The sequence below is a fragment of the Cydia splendana genome, chromosome 8, assembly GCF_910591565.1.
Source record: "Cydia splendana chromosome 8, ilCydSple1.2, whole genome shotgun sequence".
Classification (NCBI taxonomy): Eukaryota; Metazoa; Arthropoda; class Insecta; order Lepidoptera; family Tortricidae; genus Cydia; species Cydia splendana.
The window spans coordinates 4,341,033-4,358,459 of record NC_085967.1 but is presented as its reverse complement, the minus strand read 5'-3'; the positions used below and the strand labels follow the sequence as shown (position 1 = coordinate 4,358,459).

General features: G+C 37.0%; 3 protein-coding genes across 3 annotated transcripts; 2 read left to right on the top strand and 1 right to left on the bottom strand.

The window, feature by feature from the left end:
- Positions 1 to 1,895: 1,895 nt before the first annotated feature.
- LOC134793088 (uncharacterized) lies at positions 1,896 to 5,074 on the top strand. The gene is made up of 2 exons (XM_063764614.1): positions 1,896 to 1,910; positions 4,280 to 5,074. The coding sequence occupies exons 1-2, from the start codon at positions 1,896 to 1,898 to the stop codon at positions 5,072 to 5,074; spliced, it is 810 nt and encodes a 269-aa protein (XP_063620684.1).
- A 937-nt stretch (positions 5,075 to 6,011) lies between these two features.
- Positions 6,012 to 8,533, top strand: LOC134792689 (alpha-ketoglutarate-dependent dioxygenase alkB homolog 4). Its single transcript, XM_063763957.1, has 2 exons — positions 6,012 to 6,903; positions 8,260 to 8,533. The coding sequence occupies exons 1-2, from the start codon at positions 6,149 to 6,151 to the stop codon at positions 8,468 to 8,470; spliced, it is 966 nt and encodes a 321-aa protein (XP_063620027.1). The 5' UTR covers positions 6,012 to 6,148; the 3' UTR covers positions 8,471 to 8,533.
- A 335-nt stretch (positions 8,534 to 8,868) lies between these two features.
- LOC134792690 (23 kDa integral membrane protein-like) lies at positions 8,869 to 16,687 on the bottom strand. Its single transcript, XM_063763958.1, has 5 exons — positions 16,364 to 16,687; positions 12,743 to 12,940; positions 11,397 to 11,558; positions 10,630 to 10,887; positions 8,869 to 10,128 (listed from the first exon to the last, which is right to left on the bottom strand). The coding sequence occupies exons 1-5, from the start codon at positions 16,487 to 16,489 to the stop codon at positions 9,940 to 9,942; spliced, it is 933 nt and encodes a 310-aa protein (XP_063620028.1). The 5' UTR covers positions 16,490 to 16,687; the 3' UTR covers positions 8,869 to 9,939.
- Positions 16,688 to 17,427: the final 740 nt, after the last annotated feature.

Genomic DNA, 17,427 nt, shown 5'->3' with positions numbered 1-17,427 from the left:
ACGTCGCATAGCGCCGCAATAATATTGGAGCGGCGTTAATAGTTAATAGCGTAAGCGCCAACCGCCATAAGGTACCTTTACCCGTGGGACGTCACATATAAACACTAAAGGTTGGTGCAAAAACCAATCAAAAAGCAAATGCAGTAGGTATATCTTAGATATACATACTAACATAAACATACATATATGTTATAAAAATAAATGTACTAATATGTATATGGGATGATAGACACTAGACGAGACATTTAGCAGATAACTACCGAGCATGACTACTCAAAAAACAAATTTTCTTGGGGCTTGTCTTACAGGTAGAGGGAGTGCATTCCATAGATAGGTTGCCTGAACGGCAAAACAATCATACATAAAACGGTTATGAAGAGGAAGGACTTAAAGTTTAAGTGAGCGGGACATCCGGAACGGGCATAAAAACTAAATACTTATTAATAATATTTTATCTTTATGTCTTAGATTTATGGCATAAAGTGTGTCTTTTTCTTTTTCAATAAACTTTTATTCTTGCTACAAAACCAGCTTCTAGAATATACAAACAGAGTAAAAAAATATATAAGTTTTTAAAGTGAGGTCTACGGGTTTCAAAGATTTTAATATTTGTTAGAACCCTTAAGTATGCACTTTTTATGCAGTGTGAATAAATGTACTTATGCATAGGTACTGTTGTAGTGTAACTTTTACACATCCTTGTTGCCAAATCAACTTCCTGCAATTATAGTAGTGATAGAACAGGTTTTTAACAAACTTTTGTCACTTAGTAGAACATAATAGATAGAATGAGAAGAAATAGATATTAAGTGTCAATAATATTAAAAGGCACCAGAAACTTTTCATGATTTTAGTTTAAGAAAGGTGTACTTACATCTTCAATCCTTTCTTCTAGATCTTAGAACTTGTGTGCACTGTGCAGCATTGCATTTTGTATCTCTGGGTTCCGAGAGGCTCATGAATCTCCCTGTAGGTGTAGGCGAACAGGGGATGCTGAGTTATATATTTGGCTAGCATTTTCTTGTGCGCCGAAGCATCGACTGAAATTAAACATATTCATGACAAAACCAGTTAATGATCAAACGAACTATAACTTTTTCTATAAATAAATTAGAGAAACTTACATTTTGGGTGGCATTTCCTTTAGTTTACACAGCAAATCAGTATTTTTCTTCGACTTGGTTTGTATTTTCACTAAATTCACTGAATCATGCGCGTACGCGATGCTTGTCAATGTCAAGTGAATTGTCAGTTGAGAAAACACGATTATCCGTGCATGTTATAATGTAAGTCAATTTGTATAAAGCTGTCACTCATTTAAACATTTTTCAATTTGGAAGTGTAGTAATAAAACTAACTATTCGTTTTCAAACATCGTCCGACACACGTCCGACATTTTAATAAAGCCAGGCATTAAATGGATTTTTCATAAACTCTAGGCATAGACAATCGTGGTCACTTACGAATGATAGTGGATAACTTTATACGATATCGACGTGGTATTCTTATCGTAACCCGTAACCATGTTCAGCAAAACGATAAAAATACGACTATCGTTAAAAGACGACAGTAGATTCCACGCGCAATATGATATAACCTTGCTAAGCCCGCTGGTCCTGATTTAATTTCTTACAAAGTAATTAAAAACTTACCTCTTCATGCCAAGGAAATACTGTGTAAAATATTTAATGATTTGTGGCAAAGTAATTGTATTCCCCCAACGTGGAAAACGCAACATGTCGTTCCGATATTAAAACCCTATAAGGATTCAAATTGTGTTGAGTCATATAGGCCTATTTCCTTAACATCTTGCTTTGCGAAAGTTTTTGAAACCATGTTAAAAAATAGGCTTGAGTGGTTTACAGAAAATAGCAAAGTCATTCCAAGTACTCAATATGGTTTTCGGAAAGGTAAAAGCACAATAGATAACTTAAGTTGCTTGATTGGAGATATTAAGAATAGTTTTCGTTCTTATCAATATACTTTGGCGGTTTTTTTAGACATTAAAGGGGCGTTTGATAACATAGATCACTCATACCTTGTTAAAAGTTTATCTTTATTAGGGTTTCCTGGTCATATTTTACGTTGGTTATTCAATTTTCTTAACAATCGTTATCTAAGTCTTAAAGTTAGATCTACGTTAATTGGTTCTAAAGTTTCTACAAAGGGTACTCCTCAAGGTTCTGTATTATCTCCTCTTATATTCATTCTAAGTTTGGTTTGTTTCATGAAACAAATTCCGTCTTCTGTTAAGCACTTATTTTACGCTGATGATTTGGTTTTATATGTAAATTGTAAAGAAATAAAAATTGGTGAATCTATTATGAACAGTTGTCTGCGTAATATTCATAGCATATTAACTAATTCCCTAAAACTCGAGGTTAATGTTTCCAAAAGTTCTGTAATTCTTTTTTCTCAAAATGGCTTACATTATCCTCAAGTTTTATACAATTCTAACGTTATTCCTGCTCAGTCTTTTGTCAAATACGTTGGCCTATTTCTTGATTATGATCTTTCTTGGAAAACTCATATTGATACAATTTCTAAAAGAGCCGAACTGGGTTTAAACATATTGAAGTCGTTAACTGGAGTAAAATGGGGAGCAGACCCTAAGGTCCTTAAAACGATATATATTGCTACAATTAGAAGTCATTTCGACTATGGTTGTATGTTTTTTGCTGATGCGAATACCCATCTTTTAAGGAAGCTAGATATTCTCCAAAATAGGGCGCTACGAATTATTACTGGAGCTATGATGTCATCTCCAATTAATTCTTTGGAAATAGAGGCTGGCATTGTTCCTTTATTTGTACGCAGATGTTATATCACTGACAAGTATGGCCTTAAGTTAGTTAGTCGTGATAACGAAGTTACTTGTAGATACTTAAATAATGTAAATATTCCAAATTATAATTTAATACCGTATCCCAATTCTTCTTCCATAAAAGATGTTATAACTTATTTGAACTTTGAATTTCAAGATATAGTGCATTGGTCTAATTTGCTTCCCTGTTTTGAACATGAATACAATGATATTATGCGAGACGTGGTTGTCGAACTGGTTAAATTTGAATCGAAATATGACTTTTTGGAGTATCTTGATGATAAGACTGATTTTGTTAAGTTATATACTGACGGCTCTAAAACTAAAGATAGGACCAGTTTTGCATTTTTCGACTCTTTTTTGAACATAGGAAAAGTTTTCGAATGTAGTAGTTATAGGTAAACCAGAACTTTGGGAGTATTGTCAAGAGGGCGCTCGTTTTGAATTTTATATAGCAACAATTTGTATAGTGGGGACAATGGAAATTGGCAGATGATTTTTAGGGTTCCGTACCCAAATGGTAAAACGGGACCCTATTACTAAGACTCCGCTGTCCGTCCGTCCGTCCGTCCGTCCGTCCGTCCGTCTGTCACCAGGCTGTATCTCACGAACCGTGATAGCTAGACAGTTGAAATTTTTACAGATGATGTATTTCTGTTGCCGCTATAACAACAAATACTAAAAACAGAATAAAATAAAGATTTAAGTGGGGCTCCCATACAACAAACGTGATTTTTGACCGAAGTTAAGCAACGTCGGGCGGGGTCAGTACTTGGATGGGTGACCGTTTTTTTGCCGTTATTTGCATTATGGTACGGAACCCTTCGTGCGCGAGTCCGACTCGCACTTGCCCGGTTTTATTTTATTCCGACAACTTTAATAAGTGCGAAGTTTGATGTTTGGATATTTTTTCGGTTTTTACGCTATAAAATTCGTGAATTTTACGACGTATGACACATAAATCAAAATCATCCAAATCTATTTTCTTTTTTTGTTTTCTTTTTTTTAGGTTTGGTCGTTTAATTCCGCCCTTACGCCCTTCGCTAGCAATCCGTGATACCGATGCATGCGATACACCTAATACACAAATCAAATTATTACAAGACATCAACCAAATCGTGACGACCTGACTATAGTGACATTTGTCCATAAGTTTGAAACTTACCCGTCAATTCAGGTGGTAATTTCGTTATGTTTTCTAATGGAAGAAATTTCTCTCCCGCACGTTTTTTTTTCAATAAATAACTATTTACAACTTTTTTCTCTGTAAAATCTAAAACTTTCGGCATGATTATTGCAGTCTAATAATAATTCACACGAAACTAGACAAAGCAATGTTTACATTGTCAATATTGACAACTATCATAGAGGGTAGATGTTGTCTATTATTAAAATTGTTGCCATTGCTAGAAATTAGTACCAACAAATTTCCGTAACATGGCGCACCCTCAATAGATCCTGGTTCACCTATACTTTTCAATATTTTCAGCTGAAGTATTAGGCATAATTTACGCTTTAGAACATATTCATGATAATTATATAACTGAGAATAAGTTTTTAATTCTATCTGATTCCATGAGCGCTTTGCAAGCACTTAAAAATAAATGTGTGAGTGCATCTGTAAATTACTTAATTTATAAGTTAAGAAGTTGTTTAAGTTCTTTATTATATAGAAATATTACTGTTGAATTTTGCTGGGTTCCGGGACATTCAGGAATTTTTGGTAACGAACTTGTAGACAAGCTTGCCAAATCCACAGAAAATATCCAAGTTTGTGATTTAAAAGTACCTCAGTCTGATTTAGTGCCTTTTGTAAAAGAACTTATGGTTAGACGGTGGAACAACGCGTGGTCTAAATCCAAAGAAGTCAAAGGGAAATGGCTAGCTGAAATAGTCCCAGCACCTAGCACCAAGTCGTGGTTTGAATACCAAAGAAAATATGTAGAAAGGGCATTTATTACAACTATGTGTAGATTGCGTATTGGTCATGCTCGTTTTCCTGCACATCTCTTTAGATTAGAGCTAAGTGATTCTGCTGTTTGTGCTCATTGTAATTTTAATGTATGTGATCTCAATCATATTTTTTTCCATTGTCCTGCATTTAATTTACAAAGGCTATTGTTTGTTGCCATGTGTATGGATACAGGTTTGCAAGTTCTGCCAAAGTCCGTACAGGGCCTTTTGAAATATAATAGTACATTATTGTCGAGGCTCGGAAGTAGCTACTTGCAGGCTGAGGATTCGTTTTAAACGGACGACCTTGGGAGTCCGTTTAGTTGAATCCGAAGCCAGCAAGTAGCCTTCCAGCCGAGTCATATATAGTGCTTTTCTCAAAAATGGTGCAAGAAATATAAATATCATAGAAATATTTTACAAAAGCAACTTTCTTACGTATATATTTTCACAGAAAAAAGTAGAAACAATTGAAAAAATTAGCTTTGCCGCCTTTTTATTTTTTTAATAAAAAAATAGAAGATTATTTTTCTGCCGAAAATACGACAACCTATTTGAGACAGCTAAATAGTCGCGGTACTAATCATCTGTTTGGCTGTTTAATGGGCCTGTGCCTTCATTTGATATGGCCATTTCAACTTTTAAAAAGTTTGGAACTCGACAAATAATGGAATTTGTATGCAACATTGCAGTCCCAAAATCGAGACTGCAATGTTTTTAACTATTTAATTTTTGACTGACCATAAACTACGCGCTTCGCAACCTATTTTTTAAACGGCAAAGTCGACTTTGCCGTCCATTTTTGAGAAAACAATTATATCCTGTAATCTATGAATTTGTTCTTCACACTATTGGCAGTTTGTAAATATTTTATAAGTGATTGAAATAACCATAAAGTTTATGTCTAATGTAACTTTTAGATTCATATTATCACATTGTATTTTGTAATTATTGTTAGATTTTAGGTACAAGCTGTGCATTGTAATTATTTTTGTGCTTTTTTGTGTTTTATGTTTTAAGTTTATGTCTAATGTAACTTTTAAATTCATATCATATTGTATTGTGTATTAGTAGTTAGATTTTAGGTATAAGCTATGCATTGTAATTATTTTTGTTTTGTGTTTGAGCTGATGGCCTAGTTGCCAATGCTCATAATAAATTAAAAAAAAAAAAAAAAAAAAAAATCAGTCAAATTGACACTGCACGTCAATGTCATAAAATAAACATGTCGAATTTTTGAGCGATTGAATTTAATCAAGCCAACCAATCATAGTTTTTTGATTAAATTTAATGAATATAAGTAATTGAATTTCGCACAGTTCAATCTGCAAATCTTAAATCCCAGTGTAGATGTAGATAACTACAAGTAAAATGACACAGCCGCGACCCTGTGGATGCAAAGGATGCAGGACATGTCTCATTTGCGAGACCCAGTACGGGGCAGACAAGTACAAAATTCAATTCGAGTTCGACAAGACTAAAAGCTATGTTTATTGCCCGTTTTGCAACAAAGCTTGGCCGGGTTGGGACGCCGATGTCTACAAACAACATCCCAATCACGATGGAACACCGATCGAGTATCCCGGTGTTTACATTCAGTTGGACTTTATAACAGAGGAAGAAGAAAATGTGTTCATGAAAAACATAGACGAGGTACCTTGGGACATATCGCAGAGCGGGAGACGTAAGCAAAACTATGGTCCTAAAACGAATTTCAAGAAGATGAAAATCAATGCTGGCAATTTTGATGGCTTCCCAGCATTCTCCAAGTTTCTTCAAGATAGATTCGAAGCTGTACCTTTATTGAAAGGATATGATGTGATAGAGCAGTGCTCTTTAGAGTATGATCCTAGTAAAGGAGCTTCTATTGATCCTCACATAGATGATTGTTGGATTTGGGGTGAAAGAATCATCACTGTGAACTGTTTGTCTGATTCCGTGTTAACTATGACTAGATATCATGGAGATTCTAAGAAATATAATCTGCATTGTGCAGAAAAATACTGTCCGATAGTTAAACCAGATGGCAGTATTAATTTGGAATGTAGTGATCTTGATAAAACGGCTTTTGAAGCAAGTAAATCAAAAGATGATTTGGATGTTGTTGTCAGAATACCAATGCCTAGGTAAATATAATACTTTTGATGAATTCACAGTTAGTTTTACTAGACTTATATTGACCGGGATATGAACCCTGATGGACGGGATGGGTGGTAATGTTGAAAGCGAACGCAGCTGACGCGCACAAATGACGGTAGACAGAGGACGTTCTACACCACCCGCTATGGGGCTGTCCATAAATTACGTCATCGATTTTTGACGATTTTTGACCCCCCCCCCTATAATCATCCAAAAATCATGCTTCAAATGACCCCATTTCCTCCTGCTTCATGCTACCGTCATCCGATGTCCAGACCCCCCCCCCCCCCCCCTAATTTGAAATGACGTAATTTATGAATAGCCCCTATAGGGTGGTTCACGTTTGTATGGGAAAATTTCAAACTCTAGCTAGAAGAAGTGGCACCCTCTCATTTTGTTACACTTGTTATGTTGACTAAATATGCCAAGTTTTGTAATCTTATCTCAACTACAAGGGGGTGCTCAAACACTTTGAAATTTTTCAAAGTTGTATGAAATCCAAAAAAATCAAGTTATTATTTTTTAGATTTTTATGTAAGTAGTAGTTTTCACATTATTTGAAAGTGTGATTTAAAAGTTATTATGTAAAAAACCATTTTTATTTCTATTTTTAATGACTTGTTTAGGAGAATTTCTAAAAATCTTACTTTTGAAAATTTATATAAAATAGAAATAAAAATGTTTTTCTACTTAAAAACTTATAAATCACATGTGCAAATAATGTGATAACAGATACTTAAATAACATTTTGAATAATAAATATTTTTTTTTTGGTTTTCATACAAAATACAAAAAATTCAAAGTGGTTGAGCACCCCCTGTAGGTGAGATAAAATTCCGAAACTTGGTGTGTTTTATCAGCATAATAAGTGTAACAAAATAAGGGGGTGCCCCGTCGGAAAATAAAAAAAAATGTTTTTTGAACCACCCTAACCCGCTATCATCAGTTACCCGTGTGCCGGTCGATATAAGTCTAGTGAATATAATACTTATATTATTGTTTTATGTTTATTGAATGTTTAACACTATTCAATTGGGAAATAGGTATTGTTCGGATTTGTTGTTTCCTCGCTATGGTTTTATTTATTAAACAGCTACTAGTAAAATAAATATCAAGTAATATTTCATACATTATTTCTAAAAAACATCTTGTTAATCAAGAGTACCAGGGAGCTATAAGAACTTAACATTTTAAATAAACTTCAGTTGGAAAGGTTCAAAATAATCTCCAGTTTGAAAGTTCCACCGCTGATTACTTGGCTTTATGTCCGACCAATTTATCATTATTTCAAATTTAGTTGCATACATGTATTGTATCAGTAATTTATTATTTACTTATTACAGAAGATCCCTCCTAGTCTTCTATGGTGAGCCAAGATACCACTGGGAGCACAGTGTGCTGCGTGAGGACATCTCATCCCGCCGGGTATGTATAGCGTACAGGGAGTTCACACCGCCGTACATGCAAAATGGCTACCATGAAGAGGCCGGCAACCTCATCAGACAGGCTAAGTCATTTTGGGATCACAAGTTAAAGTATCAAATCGAGACTTAAGTTGAAATACTTAACCCGTGGAGCGCCCTACTATCAAACGTAATATTAACTCAATACTACTGTGATACTGGGGCGCTCCACGGGTTAAGAGTCCATCTGTTACATTGACCTAGCAAGTGATAGAGCTCTACTACAAACATAAAATGTCTATGAAAATATGAAATTTGTAATGGTCCTACCACACATTCTTGCTATCAAGTTGGTGCGCAGTTATTATGAGACCATCTAGTGATATTTTATTCCAGTGACTTCTGTAAGTTGTAATATAAAAGAAATAAATATAATTTATTGAGAAATTGAAACCACATGTTATTATTTGATGATTCTTATCTTATCTTAGAAATGTTAGCCTTAACAAATATCTTATCAATAGATAGGTAAATACATAAAAAACAGAGTAATTTATTTCCCTTTATTGATGCTAGAACCAATAAACTACGCAACATTCTCGACTTGAATAGTAAAATCTCTTCTTTATTGGTGTTTTTATTGTACTGTGCTCATATTAAATGTTGCATTTAAAAAAAACCACAAACTTTTGTGCAATCAATACATTTCTAGCATAATTTTAGTCTTGTTCACATATTTATGACCAGGATACAATCTAAATGTTCCTAATGCTATACACAAGGACTACAATATTATAAAACTAATATGGAACTTATTTATTCAAATATTTTATTTTACACATAAAAATACCAATAAATTACAACCTCATTTCCAAATACTGTATGTTACGCTGGTCCCTTGATAAGAACATCCGCAATAAAGGATTAGACATGGGACTTAATTACCATAATATTTACAATTCCATTACTTTATAACTGTCCCTCACTTCCACATTTTGTACCGCTATATTTTTTATTATTTTATCATTTTTACAGTTGATTGAATTTAGTAAAGAGAGAGGGCTTACCGCGAACCAGAAACGAAGTTTTGCTTTTCTATCGCACTTGTAAATTCATACGTCAGTGCGACGGAGAGGCAAAACTTCGTGGTTCGCGATAGGCCCTCAGATATTTTGCTATAGTTGTGAGTAGATTGTGCATAATTCTGGTAGGTGTAAAGATAATGTATTATAGTGGTTCATTTTAACCTTCAAGGCGGAGCGGGAAATTTCATTGTCGGCTAAAAAGTAGACATTTACGTTCCGATTATTATAAGCCTCTTACTAGAATCATAGAAATTTGAACCTTTTACCCAGGTTGGGAGGAACCACAAATACCTAGACTCTAGAGGTTGACTTCACTACACCTTATAAAACATAGTCCCCCGCCGCGTCTGAACTCGAAAACTACTGAACGGAGTAGAGTAGTTTTCGAGTTTATCGATAACTAGAGTGATTCTTGAGGAAGGTTTAGGTGTATAATTTGTTAAGATTTTGCGTTACCCGTGCGAAGCCGGGGCACCTCGCTATTTGGTAATAAAAGTAAAAGCCGTTTGATGTTTATTGTGATTTTGAAAACAGTTTATGCGTTGCTAGAAGTGGGTTGCTCCAAAGACACCATCATAAGGCCCGTGTGACCAGCCTTGCACTCATCAGTGTGTTGGCGCGCGAGGATCATCTGCTCGCGAATCTTCCACTGGATTAGCGCCCGCTCGCTCTTATTCTTGCGGATGCAGCGGGCCAGAAGGAGAGCGAAGATGATGCCAAGGAGCTGGAATAGGAAGGTAGATTAATATAAGAATACCAACTCAGAAGCTCTTGGGAAACCTAATGAGACAGGTCAGCTAAGATAGAGGCATATAATTTAATTCATGAGTAAGGAAATTTGCCAAGTTTTTATCTACCTTCCACGATGACCACTTTATGGATACAGTTTGCATTTGGTAATATGGTCATTATGGCCAAAGTATGACAGAATGTAGACAGGCAGAGGCGTTTATGCCCTAGACATATTTTAAGTGGCCATTTTCAAAGCAGCCTTACCTTGATAAACATCACAGAGACACCCAGAACTCCAATAACAGTCGAGTTCTGTATAACCATGTTGACTAGCGCATCCTTGCAACTAGTAGTCCTAAGCCTCGTGCATATAGGTACCATCCACAGCACTTGAGCAGCAAGAGGCAGGAACCTTCATAGCCACGATGATTCCAGCTCTGTCCTTAGCAAAGTGTAGCTAAAAGAACCTACAACCTACATTCTTAAGTCTTACCTTGATAAACATCACAGAGACACCCAGAACTCCAATAACAGTCGAGTTCTGAATAACCATGTTGACCAGCGCATCCTTGCAACTATTGGTTCTAAGCCTCGTGCAGATAATATCCACAGCACTTGAGCAGCAAGAGGCAGGAACGACCATGGTGACGATGTCGCCATCTGTCTCCTTGGTGGTGATGACGGTGGAGTGGTTGCTGGTGAACTCGGTGTTCAGGTAGTCCAGGTAGGAGTCGCTGCCGCAGCAGTTTAGCTGGAAGTGTTCGAAAATGTTGTTAAACTCAGTAACATTACAATCTCTGAAGATTAAATGAGTTTAGAAGGTGTTTTACCAAACACGATAAGACTGGGGTAAATCGACTGTAAGTTAAGTGCTTACTTCGCCTGATTTAAATGGTATTTTTTAGTCTTTGGAGTATTGTAACCACACAAAGTTTCTTGAACCTACTGAAAATTACAATTGTCTCTTGCTTCAAGCAATCAAGCGCTTTTGATTGCAGGATTATTGACTAATTTAGGAACTTATCTAAAGGGTAGACAGAGGTTTCCCAGGGGTTGGGGGACAGTACTCAATATCATCTACCACTGCCACTGGTACCTATAAAGATAGCCCCGGGTCGTTATCAAATTAGTTATATGACTGCAGTCAGCCTCAACTCCGTCAAAATTTCCATACATTTGTCTAGTACGATTTGATGGAGTTTAGACGTAGTCACAAATCTGGAGAATACCCCCCATGGGCCAATAAGATGTTCAACTTACCGAATACTGCAGCGAATCAATCTCAGCCTGGATCTCAGGATCAGCGGTGTACTCGGATATGGGGATGGAGAAGTACTTCATCACGGTTGAGGAGTCCAGAGTGCAGGCCAGGATCACCACCACCAGCATCACGATTAGGATGAGACTCAGGAAGAAAGCGTACTGGATTGAACAAGATAATGAAAAAAAAACATTTATTTATTTTTAAAATAAGGAAGGTACCCACACAAAAACATGTACCTAGGCATAGTGTCAAATCAAACTTTTGCGTAAAAGGCCCAGTAGGCCCGGGCCTAGGGCACCAAGATATTAGGGGCGGCAAATTGTGACAAAAAACAACGGGTTGCACTCCGGGAGTGCCGGCAGAAGTGAAAACTCAATGTTATTGTAACATTACGTCTTACGCTGTCGCGAGTTTAACATTTTTTCCCCACCCCAAAAAGTGCACAGCGCACAGCGCCGCTAAAGAAGTTTTCACTTCAAAAATTCGCTGATGATTATTATTTAAACCTTATTGCACAAAAGAAAACTTATCGTACAAAAGGCGGACTTAATGCCAAAAGCATTCTCTACCAGTCAACCTTAAGGCAAAGCAGAGAGATTATAACAAGAAATCACTCAAAATTTAGTCAAAATAATGGGTGCTGAGAAAGGGGCGGCTACAGGGCCTGGGGCCTAGGGCGGCAAAGACCGCAAATTCGCCACTGGGTAGATAAAATCCTGATCAAATGCAAAGCGACTGCATTTTGTATACCAATGCAAAGATTGCAAAGTGTGTTAATTTTCACTGATCGCTACTGGGCGATGTTATAATGAAAGCTATTATGATCACGACATACGTGTCGTGCAATGGAATCATCGTAATATAATAAATAAATAATATTATAAGGACATTCTTACACAAATTGACTAAGTCCCACGGTAAGCTCAAGAAGGCTTGTGTTGTGGGTACTCAGACAACGATAAATATAATATACATGTACTTAAATACATAGAAAACATTCATGACTCAGGAACAAATATCTGTGCTCATTACACAAATAAATGCCCATCGGCTTCACAGGCAGGGTCACTACCCACTAGGCCAGACCGGTCGTCATAGATGAGTATTGACCATTTAATTGACCTAGACGCCTACCTAATTTTGCAAATGTTTTAACTCTAACCGTAGTCATTCTAAGCACCATATATTAAATTTATCAATTCACAAGATAGCACATCTCATATCTCTTTCGTTCAATAGGTGCCTAAGTACCTATGTACTTATTTTTAAATAGATGTGGCGTGAGTGCTAAAGGGCCAAATCACACGTTTTGCTCTGATGAGTATGAGTATTACCTACTTACCAAATTGACCAAGCACGTGCTCTGCTTAAGACTGCCGAAGAACCCGAATGAGGTGACCACCAGCAGCACCATGCCGATGAAAACCGACAGCGCCGACAGGGTGACGAAGCGACCGCCCTTCGCGCCGTAGAAGAAGGAGAAATCGTGGTACTCCGAGTATACGGAGAAGCCGAGAACCACCATCAGGCCTGCTACTATCTGCAAATATAAATTGATACGTAATGCTACTAATATAATATAAACGTTGGCTGTTCAAAACATGAACTTAATATTGACGTGCTTAAGTTGAAAGTAGGGATCACTGATCGGTGCTAGCATACTAAAGGTTTACAAATGTGTTGCGACAGTATGCGGGATTAAACTGCCTTCGCCACGCTGGCGACGCCCTTGGCGGGTGTGGCGGTCAGATCTGAGTGGCTGATCTGTCTGGCAGATAAATATATGTCAATGTTTGGCGGGTCTGTCAGACATCCTGTCCGCAGACATATATTATACATATATTACCTAGATTTTATGTACCTAATAAAAGGGGTCTGAGTATGACGAGCTACAGTTAGACCAACCTAAGTTGGCAGCGATTTTGTAAGCCCAGGCCGTGCCAGTGTTATTTTATAAACGTCAAACTTCTATGAAATTATGACGTTCAAATAACACTTGCACTGTCTGGGCTATCATAATCGCTGCCAACTTAGCTTGGTCTAACTCTACTTAGTTTAGTTTTATTCTATCTTATCCAAGATAAGGCTATGTACATATAGTTCGTTTTTTTTAGCATTAGAAATAAGGTAAACAATCTTGATGTGTCTTTTAATTGAAAAACACATTTTAAAAATAAGTTACGGCAAATATGTAACAATTATGAATCTAATACAATAATTTATATTCTTCTATTTCTTCTGCTTTCATAAGTAAAAATTACTGATTTTTAAGAAGCGTTTTTCAATTAAAAGACATGTCAATAAGATCGCTTACCTTCTTTCAAGTTCTTTCTAATGCTAAAAAAAACGAACTATAGATTATGCCAGACGTTATATCTATGTCGCAGTCGGATCGTATAATCCGCCGTATTACATTACGGCTAGCCGTTTTCAAAAACAGGGGCGTTTTGAAATGCGGCGGTTTAACGATTAGCCGGATTGAATGCGGCTGAATGAGAATCCGCCGGAATGTATTCGGCGCCATACGTTCTTCAACACGGCTAGCCGTAATGTAATACAGCGAGTCATTAGCCGCCGCTTTGACAGTTTTTAGTTCCCATTTTTAACACCCGTGGCGCTGCCTGACAAACGCTGGGGTGTCCATCAAATCTGGAGTTCGTCGGACTGTTTCTTTTCAAAAAACATTTCTTTCGCAACTTAACTAGACGGAGCCCCGCGAACGCGGGGCTCCTATTTCTAAGCGGTTTGCCCTTCGGGCATCTGAAGCTACCTAACGAACCTAACCTACCTACCTATTGATTTAGTGAGACGTCCGTGAAAACATTACACTTTGGGGAAAAAAGCGTAGGCAGGTAAGTAGGTTAGGTTCGTTAGGTAGCTTCAGATGCCCGAAGGGCAAACCGCCCAGAAATAGGAGCCCCGCTTGCGGTGCTCCGATTTAAGTTGTGAAGGAAATGTTTTGGAAAAGAAACACATGTAGTGCGGTGGGACCATGGTAAAAATAAATTAAATTGCAAACATTGTCAAACTCCGGTTACGTAGGCGACCGAAAGAACTGGTCACTCTACAATCTAAAATAGTAGTACGATGCGGCTAAACGTTGGCCGCCTTATTGAAGAACGTATCGCAATGACAATCCGGCTAATCGTCGAACCGCCGCATTTCAAAACGCCCCTGTTTTTGATAACGGCTAGCCGTAATGTAATACGGCGGATTATACGATCTGACTACGACATCTATATGTAGGTACCTACTGAACTCATCAAATCATGAAGGACAGTCTCCGCTGACCTAGAATCTTTATTGATTTAGGTATTGAGCGGTAGTAATTAAATATGAATTCGAATTAAATTAGAAACGAATAATACCAACCTATTCAAATTTAGATAGTAATAGAGGTACCTGCTTTTTTCGTATAACAAGCAATCAGGTAGGTACAGTCACCTGCAATAATATGTTACACAACGAAGGCAGCAAAAATATGTGACTCTTATTTGTAGAGCCATAAGAGCGTGTCACATATTTTTGCGGCCTTCGAAGAGTAACATATTATTGCAGGTGACTGTCGGCGCGATTCGGGAAATGAATTAGACATTCACTAGATATGAAATTGTAACGATTACCGATACGATACGATTAGCGCCGTGTACCTACTGCGTTGCATGTCGTCAATGTCACCATCAAATAATTCAAGTTTCATGGTAATTCACCTATTTACCATCGTTAATCGCTATGATCGTTATCTTCGCCTCTATTTACTCGTCGACTCGGGTATTGTTTCAGATCGTGCACATATAAACACAATAAAGGTAGGTACACAAACCTGCACCTATTTACCTACAGTAAAATCCCGCGTGACAATATTCACACACATCGACAAACGAATATTAAAAAATAATATAATTCATCCGGGCCACAATAATAACGAATTTATTGGTTCCTTTTGTGCTTGCTACTGTATTCTTAGTTATTCTCCATTAAATTTATTATTTATTCTTCTTTATTAGGGCTTGTGCACAAATCACGCGAGATCACGATAAAGATAAAGAAAAAATCACGATAGATCACGTTGGGGGAGGGGGGTATAAGGAAACCTCACGTGTATTTTTCTACAGTGAACGAAACTAAGAAAAAAACCTACCACATGAGTAGATACTTTTTCTCGGTTTCGTTAAACATAAATCTTCACTCTGCACTTCAAAATAGCGAGTCTATTTGACGAAAATAGAAAAATAAACAAGATTTTCTATATACAATACCTACTATTTATCTTAAAATTGAGTCGAATGAAAAAAATTCAAAAAAATACACGTGAGGTTGTGTGGGGGAGGGGGGATAGCCAAAAACCTTATCAAATATCACCAAGGGGGAGGGGGGGTCAAAAAGTAGTCGTTTAACACCTCGCGTGATTTGTGCACAACCCCTTATTTCTTTACAATACAGGTAGTCTGGTAAACGAATTTGTCAGGAGAAAAAGGGGCCAAATATGAAAAATATAATCTGACAAGGCGATTTTTCATAGGTACCTATCGATTTTGTGCGCTTTCTACTGACAAAATTGGTTTAACAGACTATATATAGGTACTCTACAGTCTCCACACAATCGTCCTCAGTGGTTTCGGTGCTACGAAAATTGGAGAGAATACATAAAAACATCTTTAGACCTAGCTATATATGTACCTACCTGGGTATATCTATAGTATAGGCACGTCACGACTGCTAAATCATAACATAACCATAGTCAATTAAAAGAGTTACAACATGTTTTTGTGAAATTCAAAAAATGCATCAAGAATAAGTTGAGGGGTTTCAACTAGGTACTTCAAAATAAATTAATAGTTAACGCCTGTGGTTATAAGTTCATAACTTCCACGATTGAAACATTAACAAACAACTCGACCTCTATGGAAAGTTAAATGACGTACCAGCTGGTTGTATAAAAGGAGTTTTATAAAATACTCACAATAAACATAGTTGTGATGGTGAGCAGCAGAAACCTGATCGACTTCAGGTTATACTCCGCCTCCGTCTTCGTGAACTTCATGTTTTGCATATTTACGCGTTGCTTCGTTTCACTGTTCATTTGCATCAATATAAACTGAACGGCACCTGTTTTAGGAAACGATATCGAGGTGATAATGTCCTGACAGTACTGATAAGGGCATAAAGTGGATAGCTTTGCGCGCCGTGTTGCTATTCCTATTGACTGCCTAGTGCAGGCGAGATGATAACTCAAGAAAACCAGTATAAAAGCTATTTCTGACTACGCACAGTTGTTATGTATTTGTAGATCACTTAATACTGGATTTACCAACCACTTAAATTGCCTACGCCGCTGCAAGCACTAAGACACTACAGTATTTAACGAAGGCAAGTGGATTCAACAAAATTAAACTTTATCACCGTAGTAATAAGAGTTAGTCAACGCCTACGCCTTTGTCGAATGCATGAAATGAGAAACAATAGATAATGGCCACTTAGACTACAGAATATTCAAATTACAAAACACTCAAGGTCAAGACAACTCGATGGCTAAATGCTAAATAAACTATAATAACTGCGTCTATGGTTCGTCACAGTTTAGTGAGAAATGTTCCAGTTCATTACGTGCGGTTAATGGCGTTCGATATTTGAATTCAACTGCGCGGCAATAAACAAACAAGGTTACCGCTTGTTTAGGGTTTCGTAGTCACCTAGAAACCCTTATAGTTTCGCCATGTCTGTCTGTCTGTCCGAGGCTTTGGGTTTATATATAGACAGATCCACTGTAGTTAGTTTGCAAACGACCAAAGAGCATACCTATAATCACTACGTTCTACTTATAACATTTGTCAAACTCAAAACAAAACTTAGTACCTACTGATTAGCCTGCCAGTATGCCATTATTAAAATTAGGTCAAACACAGCGTAGTTACCTCGCCGTTCTTTTTTAAACCGTTATAACTGCAACACCTCCGAAATGCCAATGTAAATAAATATAGTTGGTCAAGCAGATCTTGTCAGTAGAAAAAGGCGGCAAATTTGAAA

Coding starts and splice junctions, on each gene's coding strand:
- LOC134792689 (XM_063763957.1), top strand. CDS start 6,149: ATGACACAGCCGCGACCCTGTGGATGCAAAGGATGCAGGACATGTCTC. Junction 6,904..8,259: donor GTCAGAATACCAATGCCTAG/GTAAATATAATA, acceptor TACTTATTACAG/AAGATCCCTCCTAGTCTTCT.
- LOC134792690 (XM_063763958.1), bottom strand. CDS start 16,489: ATGCAAATGAACAGTGAAACGAAGCAACGCGTAAATATGCAAAACATG. Junction 11,559..12,742: donor GCACGTGCTTGGTCAATTTG/GTAAGTAGGTAA, acceptor TGTTCAATCCAG/TACGCTTTCTTCCTGAGTCT. Junction 10,129..10,629: donor TCTCTGTGATGTTTATCAAG/GTAAGACTTAAG, acceptor TTCCTATTCCAG/CTCCTTGGCATCATCTTCGC.